This window comes from Chanodichthys erythropterus, chromosome 10 (genome assembly GCF_024489055.1).
Source record: "Chanodichthys erythropterus isolate Z2021 chromosome 10, ASM2448905v1, whole genome shotgun sequence".
Lineage (NCBI taxonomy): Eukaryota > Metazoa > Chordata > Actinopteri > Cypriniformes > Xenocyprididae > Chanodichthys > Chanodichthys erythropterus.
In genome coordinates, this window is record NC_090230.1 from 38,341,530 (window position 1) to 38,359,954 (window position 18,425).

At 34.3% G+C, this 18,425-nt stretch overlaps 1 protein-coding gene across 3 annotated transcripts in view; it reads left to right on the plus strand.

The window, feature by feature from the left end:
• Positions 1 to 9,971: 9,971 nt before the first annotated feature.
• Positions 9,972 to 18,425, plus strand: part of usp25 (ubiquitin specific peptidase 25) — a 31,425-nt gene continuing 22,971 nt past the window's right edge. For 2 of the 3 annotated variants that reach the window (XM_067397643.1, XM_067397642.1), the window contains exons 1-6: positions 9,972 to 10,244; positions 13,492 to 13,569; positions 13,713 to 13,857; positions 15,772 to 15,895; positions 16,057 to 16,219; positions 17,712 to 17,798. In XM_067397643.1, the coding sequence (XP_067253744.1) occupies positions 10,203 to 10,244; positions 13,492 to 13,569; positions 13,713 to 13,857; positions 15,772 to 15,895; positions 16,057 to 16,219; positions 17,712 to 17,798 (639 nt within the window). In that variant the 5' untranslated portion in view covers positions 9,972 to 10,202. The remainder of the gene's footprint in view (positions 10,245 to 13,491; positions 13,570 to 13,712; positions 13,858 to 15,771; positions 15,896 to 16,056; positions 16,220 to 17,711; positions 17,799 to 18,425) is intronic. The other variant, XM_067397644.1, reaches the window with a different exon arrangement.

Sequence of the window (18,425 nt, forward strand, 5' to 3'; positions counted from 1 at the left end):
TGCACAGAAATGAATGATGGTTTGTCATCTTTTACCTATATTTACATATCCAAGGTTACAATGTGTTGGAAAAGCTTTTTAATACATAACCTTACATGGTCAGAAGTAAATATTTAACCACTGTTGTCGTGTATTTTACAGGTGAACATGTCAAAAAACAAGATTTTTATTCTACTATTTTCCAGCAGTTTAAACTGCTCAGATGTACACAGAACATCTCCAGGCAACTAAGTGTGAAAAGGTTAATCAACACTTTACATTTGAACTACAAGCATTCATTACGACCATCATCTCCTTGTCTTTGACTCCAAATCATAAGATATATATAAAAAGACTTTCCAAACTGGTATTTGCATGACTGCCAGTTCTCAACAATGGCAGGAAAGAGATGGTAAGGAGGATTTGGAAAACATTGTTTCATAATTATGGGAAAACAGGTAGTTGGCTTCCATTTTGAGAAGTGCCTTGTCCAACCATTGTGAGAGAAACGCATTGATCTCAAATTTGTACTTCCTTTCTGGTCACTTAAAACAAATGCCAGAATAAACATTTCAAGCCAAAATTGTTGTGTTGCATGCACCAATGGATTATAGTATTTTCCCATTGTAGTAGCTCATTAAAACTATATATATATAGTTATATATAGTTTAAACAAAATATCAAGTCTAAAGAAAGAAAAACTATATTATGCAAAATATTTTTTAAAAATGGAATTGTTAGGTTTTTAAAATACAACAGATACTGTATAATATATGCAATCTTTGCTAAACTGACTCAGAAAATAAAGTTAGTTGTGAGAAAATGTCTAGCAGATTTTTTTTTTTGCAGAAGCCACTTTCTTTGATATTTTTTTTTTATCTAACACAATGACATTCAGACATTTTTAAGTGTGATGAAAATGTCAGTAGTTTAGGGGCTGCTGCAAAGTGCATAATAATTGTGATTTTACATTTACTTGCATATTTCTACTTCCAGGCTCTTTCTGAGGGAGCGGCTTTTGTCTGCCGTCTTCCCACTTCCTTAATCCTCTAATGAGGTTTCTTTTCTTCAACTTCACATAACCTTTCCTCCATGTGAACTTCTCCATCCAGAGATGCTTATCATGCTTGAACTGCCAGTAACCCCCGATTTCCTTTTGGCTTCAAAACAGAAGAGAGGGCAAATGCACAAGTCTCACTTCTGAACCGAGGTCAACGTTTAAACCGTACAAACGGTCGTTTGTCTGTCTCACATCCTCTGATATCCTGGACTGTGCCGGTGGACAGGGCAGGGGGGTTTGGAGGCGGCCCAGAAAGCTCCTTACGATTTAACTACAGCCCACTACACACAGGAAATGGTTTGGTCTTCCAGGAAGACAAAGTACTGGGGTCAGCAAGGTTCAGCAGGTTGAGATGGAGATTTGGAGCCGCTGTGTGTATTTCCTACGCTGAAGCACGGCCTCCTGCATCAATGTTTAACCAGACTCCATTGCAAGCCACAGCTGCTGGTTTAGAAAACACTCATTCACAGGTGCTTAATTACAACTTAGAGCTTATCTGATTGAATGATTCTCACAGGCTGCTGTCTGAAGGAAATAATTGTGTACCATTAATTTACCACATAAGAGACATATCTGTCCATCCGTCCACCCTCCCATCCATCCATCCATCTATCTGTTTGTCTGTCTGTCTGTCCGTCCGTCCATCTGTTTGTCTGTCTGTCTATCTGTGTCTGTCCGTCCGTCTATCTGTCTGTCTATCTGTCTGTCTTTCCGTCTGTCAATCCGTCCGTCCATCTATCTATCTATCTATCTATCTATCTATCTATCTATCTATCTATCTATCTATCTATCTATCTATCTATCTATCTATCTATCTATCTATCTATCTATCTGTCTGTCTGTCTGTCTGTCTGTCTGTCTGTCTGTCTGTCTGCCTGCCTGTCTGTCTGTCTGTCTGTCTGTCTATCATTTGTCTGTCTATCTATCTATCTATCTATCATTTGTCTGTCTATCTGTCTGTCTATCTATCTATCTATCTATCTATCTATCTATCTATCATTTGTCTGTCTATCTATCTATCTATCTATCTATCTATCTATCTATCTATCTATCTGTCTGTCTGTCTGTCTGTCTGTCTGTCTGTCTGTCTGTCTGTCTGTCTGTCTGTCTGTCTGTCTGTCTATCTATCTATCATTTGTCTGTCTATCTATCTATCATTTGTCTGTCTATCTGTCTATCTATCTATCTATCTATCTATCTATCATTTGTCTGTCTATCTATCTATCTATCTATCATTTGTCTGTCTATCTGTCTATCTATCTATCTATCTATCTATCTATCTATCTATCTATCTATCTATCATTTGTCTGTCTATCTATCTATCTATCATTTGTCTGTCTATCTGTCTGTCTATCTATCTATCTATCTATCTATCATTTGTCTGTCTATCTATCTATCTATCTATCTATCTATCTATCTATCTATCATTTGTCTGTCTATCTATCTATCTATCTATCTATCTATCTATCTATCTATCATTTGTCTGTCTATCTGTCTGTCTATCTATCTATCTATCTATCATTTGTCTGTCTATCTATCTATCTATCTATCTATCTATCTATCTATCATTTGTCTGTCTATCTATCTATCTATCTATCTATCTATCTATCTATCTATCTATCTATCTATCATTTGTCTGTCTATCTGTCTGTCTATCTATCTATCTATCTATCTATCATTTGTCTGTCTATCTATCTATCTATCTATCTATCTGTCTGTCTGTCTGTCTGTCTGTCTGTCTGTCTGTCTATCTATCATTTGTCTGTCTATCTATCTATCTATCTATCATTTGTCTGTCTATCTGTCTATCTATCTATCTATCTATCATTTGTCTATCTATCTATCTATCTATCTATCATTTGTCTATCTATCTATCTATCTATCTATCTATCATTTGTCTGTCTATCTATCTGTCTGTCTATCTATCTATCTATCTATCTATCATTTGTCTGTCTATCTATCTATCTATCTATCTATCTATCTATCTATCTATCTATCTATCTATCTATCATTTGTCTGTCTATCTATCTATCTATCTATCTATCTATCTATCTATCTATCTATCATTTGTCTGTCTATCTATCTATCTATCTATCTATCTATCTATCTATCTATCATTTGTCTGTCTATCTATCTATCTATCATTTGTCTGTCTATCTATCTATCTATCTATCTATCTATCTATCTATCTATCTATCTATCTATCTATCTATCTATCATTTGTCTATCTATCTATCTATCTATCTATCTATCATTTATCTATCTATCTATCATTTGTCTGTCTATCTGTCTATCTATCTATCTATCTATCTATCTATCATTTGTCTGTCTATCTATCTATCTATCTATCTATCTATCTATCTATCATTTGTCTGTCTATCTATCTATCTATCTATCTATCTATCTATCTATCTATCTATCTATCATTTGTCTGTCTATCTGTCTGTCTATCTATCTATCTATCTATCATTTGTCTGTCTATCTATCTATCTATCTATCTATCTATCTGTCTGTCTGTCTGTCTGTCTGTCTGTCTATCTATCTATCATTTGTCTGTCTATCTGTCTGTCTGTCTATCTATCTATCTATCATTTGTCTGTCTATCTGTCTGTCTGTCTATCTATCTATCATTTGTCTGTCTATCTATCTATCTATCTATCATTTGTCTATCTATCTATCTATCTATCTATCTATCTATCTATCTATCTATCTATCTATCTATCTATCTATCTGTCTGTCTGTCTGTCTGTCTGTCTGTCTATCTATCTATCTATCTATCTATCTATCTATCTATCTATCTATCTATCTATCTATCTATCTATCATTTGTCTGTCTGTCTATCTGTCTGTCTATCTATCTATCTATCTATCTATCTATCTATCTATCTATCTATCTATCTATCTATCTATCTATCTATCATTTGTCTATCTATCTATCATTTGTCTGTCTATCTGTCTGTCTATCTCTCTCTCTCTCTCTCTCTATCATTTGTCTGTCTATCTGTCCATCTGTCTATCTATCTATCATTTGTCTGTCTATCTATCTATCTATCTATCTATCTGTCTGTCTATCATTTGTCTGTCTATCTATCTATCTATCTATCTATCTATCTATCTGTCTGTCTGTCTGTCTGTGTCCGTCCGTCCGTCCGTCCGTCCATCCAACCGTCCGTCCGTCCGTCCGTCCGTCCGTCCGTCCATCTATACATTCAAATTTGAAATGTAATTCTGCATTCTATATGCTTCTGTACATTTCTCAAATCATCCTTAAAATGTTCAAAGCAGAAAGTGCATTTATCGAAACAATTTGCACAAACAGCACCACACCATGGATTACCTGCAAAAGCCTGTACGTTTTTCAAAATTCTTAGTTATTATCTCAAAAGTAAATATTGTGCCATATCAGTGCCATCAGAACGAGAAGTCCTTGAGTCATTGTTCACAAAGTCAGTCAAAATGCTTTGCCAGTTGTACTGTTAGTATTTCCTGATGTATAATATGAGTATTGTTTTGATGACAATATCTGAAAATGCACAAGATTGCACATTTTCTGTGACATATGTGGGATATTGATTGGACAGGATTCACATTTACTATTGGTAAACTTTTACTATTGGTCTGTCAGCAAGTTACAGTACAATGACAATGTAATACAGAAAAGAAAAAGATAAGACTATTTTACAGTACACAGAGAAAAAAAATAGAAAGGTAAACTTATGCCCCTAAGGCAGAACAGATTCTCATCCACATCACAACCTTGCAATGCAGCGCGGAAAGCATCATTTAGAATGTCTAATCGGCCACATTCCCCTTCTTTTGTGAAAGTCAAGATTAACTGAGAGCAATTCATCGATTCAGGACACATTTACAAAAAAAAAAGTCTAATAGGAATGTATAGACATAGATCTCAATTCAAACACTCATCCACGTGCGCACGATTTATTAATTAGTTCCCTCGATTTATAAATCATGCACATGATTTATAAATTGAGGGAATTAAATAGTAAATCGTGCGCAGAATTTAGTACATCAAGGGAACAAATTAGTAAATAGTGTGCACGATTTAGCCTACTATTTTTTTTCCTGTGTGTCATGTGTAGGGCTCTATAGATTTGAGATCTGAGAAATGTACCTAAGCGACTGAGAAAAACTGTAATTGATCTGAAAGAAACTGAAGGTAACTCTATCGCCCCCTTGAGAACTGGAGTATATTACTGCCACAGTAAATAAGAACAAGTATGCAAAACATTCAGCCTTAATATTAATTATGTTGCTCAGCAACATTTAACAGTCCATATTTAGGCTAATGAATTATATTAGGCTACTTTGCAAAAGCATTTTTGAAGGGTTATTTTTTGAACAAGAACCTATGTTTGGCATTAAACTGAAGTTGCAACAGTCTTTTCTTCCGTATTGTGATGTATATCCGAGTTAAACAGCTTCTCGAACAAGAAAAAATTTAGACTTAAATTTTGTCCATCTGGAATTGATTGGATTATTGATTGTGGTTTGTGACAGGTTGCCCCGGCCTCACGCCAGTAAACACATGATCAGAAAAGAGAAAAGATGAGCTGCAAGAGGGAGGGAAAGTAATTTTGATTAAAGATTATGTGGGAACATTCATAAAAAAAAAAAAAAAAAAAAAAAAAGATGTACACAGATAAATCGCTTTTAATAAATACTGTAATTTTCTCTAAAAAAAAAAAAAAAAAAAAAAATGATGACTGAAACTTGCTTTGCTTTGAAGCAATTGTGAAAAACACTATATAAATAAAATTGACTTGGCTTGATTATATGAGCAATAAGCCACTAGATACTGTGCTTTACAGAGGTTTTTCCACATCTAAAGAGGTTTTAGGCATTTCTCTGCACATCATGCCTAACAAACGCCCATTAACTGTGGTAAAATCACTATAACACATGTCTTCGTGTGGCCTATTGCTTTAATCAGTGCTGTGTGCTGGAGATATTCTTTGTTTCCATTGTTTTACCTCCTCCTCTGTGCTGGATGCTGGTGAAGGTGAGCTTCTTGAAGTCTGTGCCAGTGCCTCAGGGGTTGTGACCTTTGTCTCTCTCTGACATCTTCAGCTCACTCACTGCGGTTGATCTGCAGTTGCCCTGCAGCTGTGACCCCCCTCCCATTTCCCAGCAGCCCCCTCTTCAAAGGCCACCAGAAATGTGACAGCTGGCAGAAGAACTTCTCCTTTCATTAAGAGCGCTCACTGAGCCTGTTGTTGATCGCGGGCAACTGGTGGTGTGTTGACCTCGTGCCACAGAGCATAAAAGAGCTTAAAATTGATTCACACTTAACTTATGTTGGAGTTAACGTTTCATGGGCTAATGACACGATAAATGGACTGATATTTCAAGTTCAGTGCTGGAACAGATGTGGTCCCATGACCTTTGGTAATATAAGGGTTTTGTGCATGATCTGAGAAAATCTTGAAAATGCAAGTTTAATAAAACTAGTTTTAGTTCTCAGTTTCACACATTAAAAATAAAATGTGTTCTCTGTTCATGGATGATTTTTTTCAATTAACTTCAACAAATAGAGCAATTAAGTGAATTTTCATTGTTTTTTTTTTTAATTATAATTTATATTATTTATATTTATAATTTATATTCTGTATTATAAAATCTTAATGTAACTATGTAACTTTTATTTAAATCTGGAAATAAAATGTTAGAATTTAAAACATATTATTGCATTTTATATTTTGTCTTTACTTTGTACAATATTAATAAATTAATAAAAACAATAGATTTTTTTAAAAATTCAAATTATAACAAAACTTAATATGTATATATATATATATATATATATATATATTTTTTTTTTTTTTAAGAAAAATTAGAAAAGAAAAACAAACTTTTTCTGCAACCAAAAAAAGAGAAACATTTAATATATATATATATATATATATATATATTTTTTTTAAAGAAAAATTAGAAAAGAAAACCAACTTTTTCTGCAACCAAAAAAAGAGAAACATTTAATATATATATATATATATATATATATATATATATATATATATATATATATATATATTTTTTTTTTTTAAAGAAAAATTAGAAAAGAAAACCAACTTTTTCATACCAAAAAAAGAGAAACATTTTATATATATATATATATATATATATATATATATATATATATATAAATATATATATAAATATATATATTTTTTTTTTTTTTTAAAGAAAAATTAGAAAGAAAACCAACTTTTTCTGCAACCAAAAAAAGAGAAACATATATATATATATATATATATATATATATATATATATATATATATTTTTTTTTTTTTTTTTTTTAAAGAAAAGAAAATTGAAAAAGAAAAACAAACTTTTCTGCAACCAAAAAAAGAGAAACATTTAATATATATATATATATGTTTCTCTTTTTTTGGTTGCAGAAAAAGTTTTTTTTTTTCTAATTTTTCTTTAAAATAATTAAAGTATAATATAATTTATAACTATAGTGTATAGTATCTAATTTGAACTAAACATAACCCATGTGTCAAAAATATCAAAAATGTCTGAATAATTTTTGGTTTGACTGTATGTATATTAGATATTTTGTAAATTGTACATTCAAAAATGTATTTTTGTGAGTTGATATGCATTGCTAAGGACTTCATTTGGACAACTTTAAAGGTGATTTTCTTAGTATTTAGATTTTTTTGCACCCTCAGATTCCAGATTTTCAAACAAACCATACATCAATAAAACATTTACACTTATGACTGGTTTTGTGGTCCAGGGTCACATATATACATACAATATTTTATATATACTATAAAACTATTTTTTCTTTAAATATGTTCTATGCATGACCAGCTCAAATCCAGCTTCATGGGTCATGGACCTTTAGTGCAAACATTTCCACAAATCACTTTTAAATGTGAAAGGGCACTTTAGTGTCAAGCAATCTCACTGAGGCCAGATTGAGATTAGAACTATCGGTTCTGAGGGCAAAGGTCAGAGAGTGACCGCCGTAACTTACGCATTAGTGTGGAATATTGCCAGAGATTCATTTCCACTCCCAAAATTTTTAAGAGAGCTGGGAGAGGGGTAGAGGTCAGATTTATTTAGTTTGATTAAAATGAATTCTTTACTGTGGATTCTTTGTGAGTAACATGCTAAGTGAGTGTTATTTTTAATTTAACCTCACAGATAACAGCTGTAACATGAACTCACATGTGCTTGCCATGGTGGAGCCAAACTACATTATAATCTCATCACATTTAGTGACCTCTGACATGTAAATCTATCTTGTGTAATCAGAGAGAGCTGTGCTTAATTACTGTGCAGGAAACATTTTTGATATTCCTCAGATAAATATTATAGATACACACATGCAGTGAAATATATATTACACACTATAACTATCACGAGAGACCAAACTCCATATTTACACAGCGTTCCAGGAAAAATCTAGAACAGGGATACAAAACAACACATTCAGCGTCATGGTGTTGGTAAATTGACACCTGGAGTAAAACCCTAGTGACGCAGATACTGCTGTTTAGGTCGTGTTCTCATTTGGGAGACTCATTGAGTGACTTGAAAGGAGAAAAGGGTAAATTCACAGCAAAAATGTACTAAAAACCTCTGATCGGTGACTTTTTTGTGTCCTTTACTCTGCTGCCTGGGTCAGAGTTTATACAACTTTTAATTGATTGAAAGCATGTACAATAGCGCCACCTGCTGGCACAGCATTATCTATCTATCTATCTATCTATCTATCTATCTATCTATCTATCTATCTATCTATCTATCTATCTATCTATCTATCTATCTATCTATCTATCTATCTATCTTAACATCTTAATTAACAACTGAGGTTTTAATATTCATAAAAAGGATCAATAACAACCAATATTAAGACGCAGAGGCGAGACTGCACACCATGTTTAATTCATTTAGTATTTCACACTCAGTCTCTGCAGGTTCTTACTTGCACTTTCGCTGAACTGAAACAGTTTCTTCTGTGAGAAAACTTTCACTTTCGTTTCATGGATGTGCGTTCAAGTCATGTCGGAAAGATCGTATTTACGAGCAGAACTGACATGAATGCCACCACAATGTCGTAAATACCAGTGGGAAGCTCGTAATTTTCTTTAAGCTCCGATCTGTACGAGTTGGGGGCGTGTCAGTCAGAAACATGGCGAAATACCACAATATTACAGGTATTTAGCAGTGAATTGTCAGGCTTTTCTATTTACAACAAAGTAAGCTGATTCCCAGCAAAAAATACAATAGCATCACAGTATAAAAATGTAATATGCAACAATAAAGTTTACAACAGCTTCATAAATTAATTAAAAAACATAAAAAAGCAACATACAACTAATGTACATTATTTGCTCTACATTTTCTAGAAGCAGAAGTGTTGTAATTTTGTGTAATTAATTTAGAGAAGGCACACCGCCATCATACTCCGACGAAAGTGACTTGAACGCACCTACCGTCGTACACACGATTTCCCACCTCGTAAATACGAACTTCCCAGGAAGACTTGAACGCACCACAAGAACTCACAGTCAGCTGACTTTGGCCTGTTTGTATGTAGCATTGATGCTATCACGCTATTATTACATGTTATCGCGTTAAAAAGCAATACAATTAAAATAGACTAATATTTGTTGGCCAAAAAAATGTATATTAAGTGTTACATTTTTGTTGTTTCGTAAATTGTTTTGTGTTTTATAATCGTTTTACTGTTTACGTTTGCTGGTTTCCATAACAACATAACGTTACTCCACACAGTATATATAACGTTATGCTATCTGTGTGTATTTTATTCTTGGTAAACAACAATGGATTTTTTTTTAGTCAATTATTTATTAATTATATATTTTATTGCTTTGTTTATGTGTGAATTGTTTTGTTTATACATGTTTATACACTTGTTTCAATGTGTGCGTGTTTACACAATCACTATGACGTAAGGGCGCGCGCGCGCGTGTGATCCAGACCCAGCTAATGGATGTCAGAGATGTCAGATGTGCTGCTCGTGTTCGTCATGGCGCCTTTGCAGAGCGGATGAGTACAGGGTTTTTCTTGTTTAAACTCTCCCGTATTCTACTCCTCTGACTCCTGTATGCTCCGTTTTTACCCTCGAACCTGAGTCCATTTCGTCTGGATCGGAACCGGCCATGACCGTGGAGCAGAATGTCCTGCAGCAGCACTCTCAGAAGGTAACGCGCGCGCACCGCCCGAACACACAGACCCGGTTCGGTCCGGTTCGGCCCAGCTCGGTTCGTCTCGGCTCGGTTCGTTCGGTGTCATAAGGCGGTTTATGGTGGCGTTGAAAGTGCCAGTGGCTCAGTTTGATTGCTGCGGCCTAGTTATAGCATCACATTAGCCGCGCCTCACGTTTTAGTGTTTGTTTTATTTATTGGTCCATCTTACACACTTATGAGTTTTAAATCAATGAAACAGTTTAGAACAGTTAATAATTGTAAATAAAACAACATAGGCCCGTATAACTTACAAAAGCTGCGAAACAGTAGCGTTTGTGCTAACAGAGCTAAACCTGCTAAACTTACCCATCAAAACACACTGAAATCTCAGTGAAACTCTCTTAAATCTTATTAAATACCCCGCAGAGTCTCTGTTTGAGTGTTCAGAAGTGTAATGATACCTCTTGTTGGGTTTGTGTTTGGTGTAGCGTGTTTGTTTATGGTCTGACACCCACACAGCTGCTGTAAAATGTGTTTGTAAACATTAGGCATTTCATATTCATTTGTGCCATATATTTGCGTTTTTGTTAATTGTTTTCATCTGTTTTTAAACATTAAACTTTTTCTTGTTGGGTTGTGTTTATGTGGGATTCACCTTCATCTGATGGGTATGTGATATATATTTGTGCTTTGTTCATAAACATTAGTTTTTGTTTTGTGGGATTATTTCCTTTGTAAACATTAGGGCTTTCTTGTTCTTTGATTTTAATCTGTTTTGTGGCATTTTAGCTTTTGTTCGTTTAATATATAAGGTTTAGATGTTTTAAATAACATATGCTTGTAAAGAAACTCTTGAATTTTATGGGTTTTATTCAATCTGTTTATAAATATTAGGCTTTTCTTCTTAGTTTGTGTTACATATTAGCCTAGTGTTTTTGTAGTTTGAAATTGAATCTGTACATTTTTTTTCCTACAGGTTGCTTAATATGATACATCTTAAGTGCACATTGATGTGTTGTTTTGGCTTTTAATAGTATGAGGATCACTTTAGTTAAATAGGCAGATTATTCATCAAGTTAATATGCAGTAACTGAAGAAGCGATTTTGTGATCTTAATTACACAAGATGAGTTTTCAAACCAGAGTTGCAGCAGGTGGTGGGGAATATAAAACTGTGTATTTCACATAAACTGAAAGTGAACTGGCTATAAGTTTCAGCAGCTCTTGTTTGGCATAGAGCTTGTGTTGCTTTATCATGTTACTGTTGAGATATGTGTGTTACTTAGCCCAGCGCGTCCATAGTATACCACGGGCAGGGAGGGGTGTGCCACCTTCAGAGTGTTGGGACGTGCGCGCTCTGCACATACCACGTTTCATGTCATATCTTGAACGGAAAGGCATGCAGTGCATTAGAAGGTCAGTGCAGCATCCCTTAGCCACTGGCTGTTAGTTTATGTAATGCTGTCAGTAACTCAAGGCTTATTATGAGGCAAGCAGAAGAACATTTGTAAATGATTCGGTAGAGCCCAATCTAAAATGGTCAAATGAGTAGAAACAGATCAGTCATACTGCGTTTCGGTCTTGGGAGGAGCGCTGTTCCTCCCTCTTCGGCTTGGCACAGGTTATGTTTGTCTCATGCCATTCCTGATCAGAGCCAGGACTGAGATAAAGGGCCAGTACTCTGTGTTTCCCTTCCAGAGGTGTGAGATGTTGTTCTGTTTGCAGTGTGTCCTGATGCTCCTGAGTGGTGCTGATCCGTTTGCCACATTATTTATGCCAAAACCTGCCCACATAGACAGGAAGAGACAAAAAAAAAAAGTAAAATGACCAACTGCAGGTCGCTTTTCTTAATATGACATTTAATGTTGGGTAAATGAATATCATGTTTAGGGCTGTTTAACGATTAATCGCGATTAATCGCATCCAAAATAAAAGTTTGTGTTTACATAATATATTTGTGTGTACTATGCATAATATTTATTTTGCATTTATAAACATACACATGCTTGTATATATTTAAGAAATATTTACATGTGTATATATTTATATATAATTTAAATAGAAACATTTATTGATATAAATACAAAATAAATATAGGCTACGCAGTACACTCCTATATTTATACAAACTTTTATTCTGGATGTGATTAATCGTTAAACAGTTTTGATAACACAAACAACATACTAATATTTTGATGTTATGGTTCTGAACTGATATAAGCTTGATATTAATATTCTATTAAATTTTGTCTAATTAAAAAATAAAACCAAAAACTAAACCAATCAGTATTAAGTGCTGCACGTGAATTTAGGCGTCACAACAAACAGTATAAAATTGGATAAACATTTAGAGATTTGTTAAAGATGACATTTAACAGTGTTATTAAATTATTAGTGTTATTAAAGATTAACTTTAAGTGAGCGTTAGATGACTGCAAAGCTAATCTCAGTGTAAAAATAGGGGAAATAAGCACACAAAAAATAAACGGTATCAATCGATATGAAGTAGTATAGAGAGGATGTATAGTCATATGAGTACAGGAAAGATTAATTTTGATTCACTTAACAATTGTTAAATTTTATAAACCCATACATACATGTATATATTTAAGAATATATATATATATATACTGTGTGTATATATATGTGTGTGTATATATATATATATATATATATATATATATATATTTTTTTTTTTAAATATAAAAAAAATAAAGATCAATAAGTATTCACATATAATTTAAATTATACATAAATATATACATGTAAATATTTCTTAAATATATGTATGTGTATATAAATACAAAATAAATATGCAAAGTACACATACTACATAAACACAAACTTTTATTTTGGATGCGATTAATCGTTTTTAATCATTTTCTTTCTCAGCTGTTTATGTTCACTTAAGACATAACCGACTGTTTTCATGAATACTCACCAAGACAGGCATTTTGACATAATTTTGTGTTTTTTGGCCATATAAGCTGCGGAGGAGAACTGAATTCGGGATCAGGTGCTGTCCGAGACGCGGCTTTGTGTGCGTGCGAGTACCACATTGAGTTCTTTTCCGTGGCTTATTGTGTTTTTATATGTGCGTCAACCTAAAGTTTAGAATTTACGCAACTTTTTGAAGTATTAAAATCATTCATTTATCGCAAACCATTGTGTATATATGTACATTTGCGATATTTCAATATATTGTGCAGCCCTAGTTCCCAGTTTCTGTTTAAAAATGTGTTTTCTCTTGTGTTTTCCTCACAGCACCAGCAGACATTACTGAACCAGCTGAGGGAAGTTACTGGAACTACAGATGTTCAGCTGTTACAGCAAGCACTGCAGGTGAACTATCAGTTTCTCTATAAACAGTATAGTATGACTCATATGCTTTATTTGCAGCTGATTTGATAGATGGACTTTAAATGTTATTTGCTCAAAGACAAGTTAGTTTCTTAGTGCATGCAATGAAAGGTGTTTGTGTTCAGGTCAGTAACGGCGACCTAGCCGAGGCGGTTGCCTTTCTCACCGAGAAGAACGCCAAGGTCCCGCAGCAAGATGAAGCCACCTATTACCAGACGGCCCAAATCACCAATGATAGATACATCAGTGTGGGCAGCCAGGCTGACACAAGTACGTATTTAAATCTCAGAACAATGATTGGCCGAAATCCAGGGAAAGATTATGCTGCTCTGTGATGAAGCACAATGAAATGCCATGACGCAAAGGAAAGCTGAGTGTAGAACCAGCTTTAAATGCTCTGTTCCCAACAGCTAGCAAAACTGATTTCTAAGCAGTTCTAAAAAATACAATTTCTTTTAGATTTCAGTTTGTATTTCGGTGCCTGAACTTGATAAGTGGATTGATTCATTAAATTCTAAACTGCAGTGAATTAGCACTGCTGTGTCAAACCAGAAAATTAATCTTTTTGCCACACATGCTGAAATTCCTCTTTAGGAAAGAGATACTGAAATGAGAGATCATGTGACTCATAACAGTGGGAGTTCTGGCAGCTCTTTTATAAATGCATGCACATCATCTCAGAGAGCCAGAACTTTAAAGATCCAGCCTGCTGATCCTCCCAGCTTGTTTTAAATGATGATGACACAAACTCCAGTCCTACTGCTGAGAAAATGCTGACAGAGGGAATGTTAGTTTGGCATGCCGCCTCATGTTTTTATTTGAGCTCTCGACATGCGTTTAAGAGATATTCTCTATATTCTCTGTCACTATGACAGTTTGTTGTAACCTGTTGATCTGTCTAACTAACGAAATATCAAACAGGCTGATTAATCGGTATTTGAGCATTTTGATATTCTTGGCAGTGGCTGATTAACAAAAGTGTTCAATGTTACACTGTTACACAAACAGTTTGTGTATATTTTATTTGATGTTAAATTTTAGTAATTAATAAATTGTATTATTTTAAAATATTACATTTAAATTTGGCCTGTAAATATTCAAATATTATTTATTGTATTATGTAATATAGGTTACATAGTGGGTTATATATATTTGCCTGGCAAGGCCAGACTGATTTATCTTTTACAAGATATATCAGTCTGGTCAGTCCGCCCTCCGTCGCGATTCGAGTCAACTCCAAACTGTACCGTGCGATCAGATTCGTTTATTTCAGTGACGCAAAAAGCGTCACTCTAGTGCGGCGAAAGTCCCTTCAATATCAACAAAGATTGTGCACGGGAGACCCGAGAGTTTGTTCTATTCAGTCGTGAATTCAGTTTTAAATGACCAAAAACACATTAATTATTTACTTTTCTCTGTTGACTCTCTTGTCGCTTTGCTAACGTCATATCCACCCTTCTCTGATTGGTTTACTCCGATTTGTCCTAAAACCTTCCTAGGACAGCTTAGTTCTTAGGACAACTTTGGTGAACTTTTTTGATCTACTTCAAATGTTGACTACTGTGTGTATATATATATATATATATATATATATATATATATATATATATATATATATATATATATATATATATATATATATATATATATATATATATATATGGGTCAGGGATGTATAAGGATTTTCAACAGGCTAATTTTAAAATACAAAAAAATAATCTATTGCAATTGTTCAAACATTAAGAATGTAATGTACATAAATACATATTAAAATGTTAAATTAAGTGATTTTAGTGTTTTAACATGCTTTTTTTTTTTTTACATGTTCTCAGTATTTAAAGTGTTAGAAACAGAGTATTTGCAGTTCTTCTGAGATTCTGTAAAGAATGACTTTATATTTTTGTTCCATAACTTCTGAGTTGCCTTCTTAAATGTAGTTAAGAGACTTATTTTTCCTGTAAATTGCATAAAACTGATAAAAAGTTTTAAAAATACCATTCATTTAAGCATACTGTATCAGTGATTTATATTTCAGCCACAGAAATTAAATATTTTATTTTTAATTTAATACAGTTATTGCTATTATTGGTTGCACAACATGATGTATATATGTATGTGGTCACCCATTAGGACATCCATCGTTTGCTAGTAACCCACTTTTGAATGTTTCTGTGATCGTTTCAGATGTAATTGATCTCACTGGAGATGATAAAGATGACCTTCAGCGGGCCATCGCTCTCAGTCTGGAGGAGTCGAACAGGGCCTTCAGAGAGACAGGCATCACTGATGAAGAACAGGCTATCAGCAGGTGGGGTTTTAACTGTACTTTTAACTTTTTTCCTGCTGAATATTTTGTATTACTGTAGATTTCAGTATAAAATTAGTCACACGACAAGCAGAGTTATAGCAGAACTCTTTCATACCTTGTGCGACCAGACAGAAGTGATGTTTGGTGTCTTTGTGCTTCAGAGTCCTGGAGGCCAGCATCGCTGAGAACAAGGCCAGTCTGAAGCGCACGCACACAGAAGTATGGAGTGATTCACCCAACCCTCACGACAGGAAGAGGATGGACAACTGTCCTGTAGGGCTGAAGAATGTGGGCAACACGTGCTGGTTCAGTGCAGTCATACAGGTCAGTGTCAGCCGCTGTGATTACTTTGCAATTACAAACACATTTGCTTAATTAATGAACTGAAAGCAACTAATGACAGTTTAATTCATTAATTTTAATTGCGTTTTATTTGATTTTATAATTCCCCAGACAGATTGATTATGTTAGTCTCACATGTGTTGCAGATCTAAATGAAGCCGAGTGGACTTGCACTGCAGTTATTTAATAATGAAGAGCTATCGCTGTAACAATGCTATATCAATGCATCAGTATATTTAATATTTATTTATTATTTATTAAGAAAATATATAATGAATAAACACTAGTTTGGGGTCAGTAAGATTTAAAAAAACAAAAAAAAAAAAAACTTTTATCCAGCAAGAATGCATTAAATTGATCAAACATGTCAATAAAGACATTTATAATGTAAAAAATATATATATTTTAAATAAATGCTGTTCTTTTGAACTTTCTATTATTCAAAGAATTAAAAAATGCTATCAAAGTTTACACAAAATTATTAAGCAGCACAACTGATTTTAACATTGATGATAATAAGAAATGATACTTGAGCCCCAAATCAATCAGCATATTAGAATGATTTCTGAAGGATCATGTGACACTGAAGACTGGAGTAATGATGCTAAAAATTCAGCTTTGCATCACAGGAATAAATTACATTTTAATATATATTCAAATTGAAAACTGTTATAATATTTCACAGTAATACTGTTTTTTTACTGTGTTTTTTATCAAATATATTGGTGAGCATAAAATCTTACCAACCTTTAAACTTTTGAATGTTAGCATATAAAAATATAAAAAACAACCACTTTTCCCTTTATTATTCAAAAGAATGTGTAATTATATTGTTCACAGTACTGTCCAAGACTTATGTTACCATCTCAAAAACGACAATTGTAACGTCTGACCTCAAGTATTTTATTGCTTGTTTTACATTTTATTGTATAAATTATTTATTTATTACATTTAATATTGTTTACTAGCCTAACTGTAGGCTATTTACTATTACCAAGCAACTTGATGTATTAATATAGCCCTCATTTTTATGTGCTTGAATGTGACTTCAGGTCCTACTAAGGCCTGATTGTTTGTGTCTGTTACATGATGTCAGAACATGAACCATGTAGAGAGCTGAGTAATGATCGCTGAGTACTGTCACATGCTGTTTACCTCTTGTGTGTAACCTGATGCCTGAAGAAGCCCCCGCTCATGTAAGAACCGCAGCCGCTCTGGCGCTCAGCGCTCTGTGGATTTATAGATCTGGACAAGGAGACTCTAAATGTGTGAATCTGTCACCAAAAACAATGCGTCAGTCATTCACACAACGATACTGTAGTGACACTTCAACTAAGCATGAGAAAAACGCTAAATGTGTTTGTGGGAAAAATGTGCAGTCTTTTTGTGTCATCACAAGGTTGTGCTGACATTCAGTGCTGGTACACACTGTTTTCAAACACTGATATTTATCTTTTTTATCTACATTTTTCAGTCTCTTTTTAACCTGCTGGAGTTCCAGAGGCTGGTGTTGCATTATTCCCCCCCTGCACGGATGCAGGACTTGCCCCGCAATCAGAAGGTGAGATTGCCGCCCGATACCCATGTCCACCATGGTTAACAACAACTCGCATGCCATAAGAGCTTCCATTTCTCACCGAGACACACTTCCAGCAACTGTGACCTTGCTTGACCTGGTTTGAAAGCCTCAGTTGCATGCTGTGACATTATCGTGCTGTTGCGAGCAGTGATTTTCACCCATCTGACTGGCCTGTGACCAGAGGAGGTGAAGCAGAGGAAGTGCTTTATCAAAGTCTCTGTGTTCTAGCTGTTAAACTGTCACATGAGCTGCTCCAGACTGCGTTTTAAAGTGGAAAAAGTAGTGGACGGTGTCCGGCTCAGCAGGCCAACTGCTGTCTGTGTGATTGCTGTCTTCGGGTCTTTCTCTGAGGACCCTGAGCCTGCGAACGGGGTCAGCAGACATGGCCGCTAATCTGAGCTTAACCTCATCCACTGATAGAAGACCACAGAGCCCCGGATTCATTCTTTTCTCTCTCCTTATTGCTTGTACTTTTCATCTGCTGGGTCGGCGGAGAAGCTCTTTCTAGACTTTAATCTATTATTATTTAGGACTGAGGAAGAAAATCCAGTTGATGTGATCAGGTGAAGGTTTTTGACCTCTGTGTGGCATTGAGATGTTTTTAAGGCA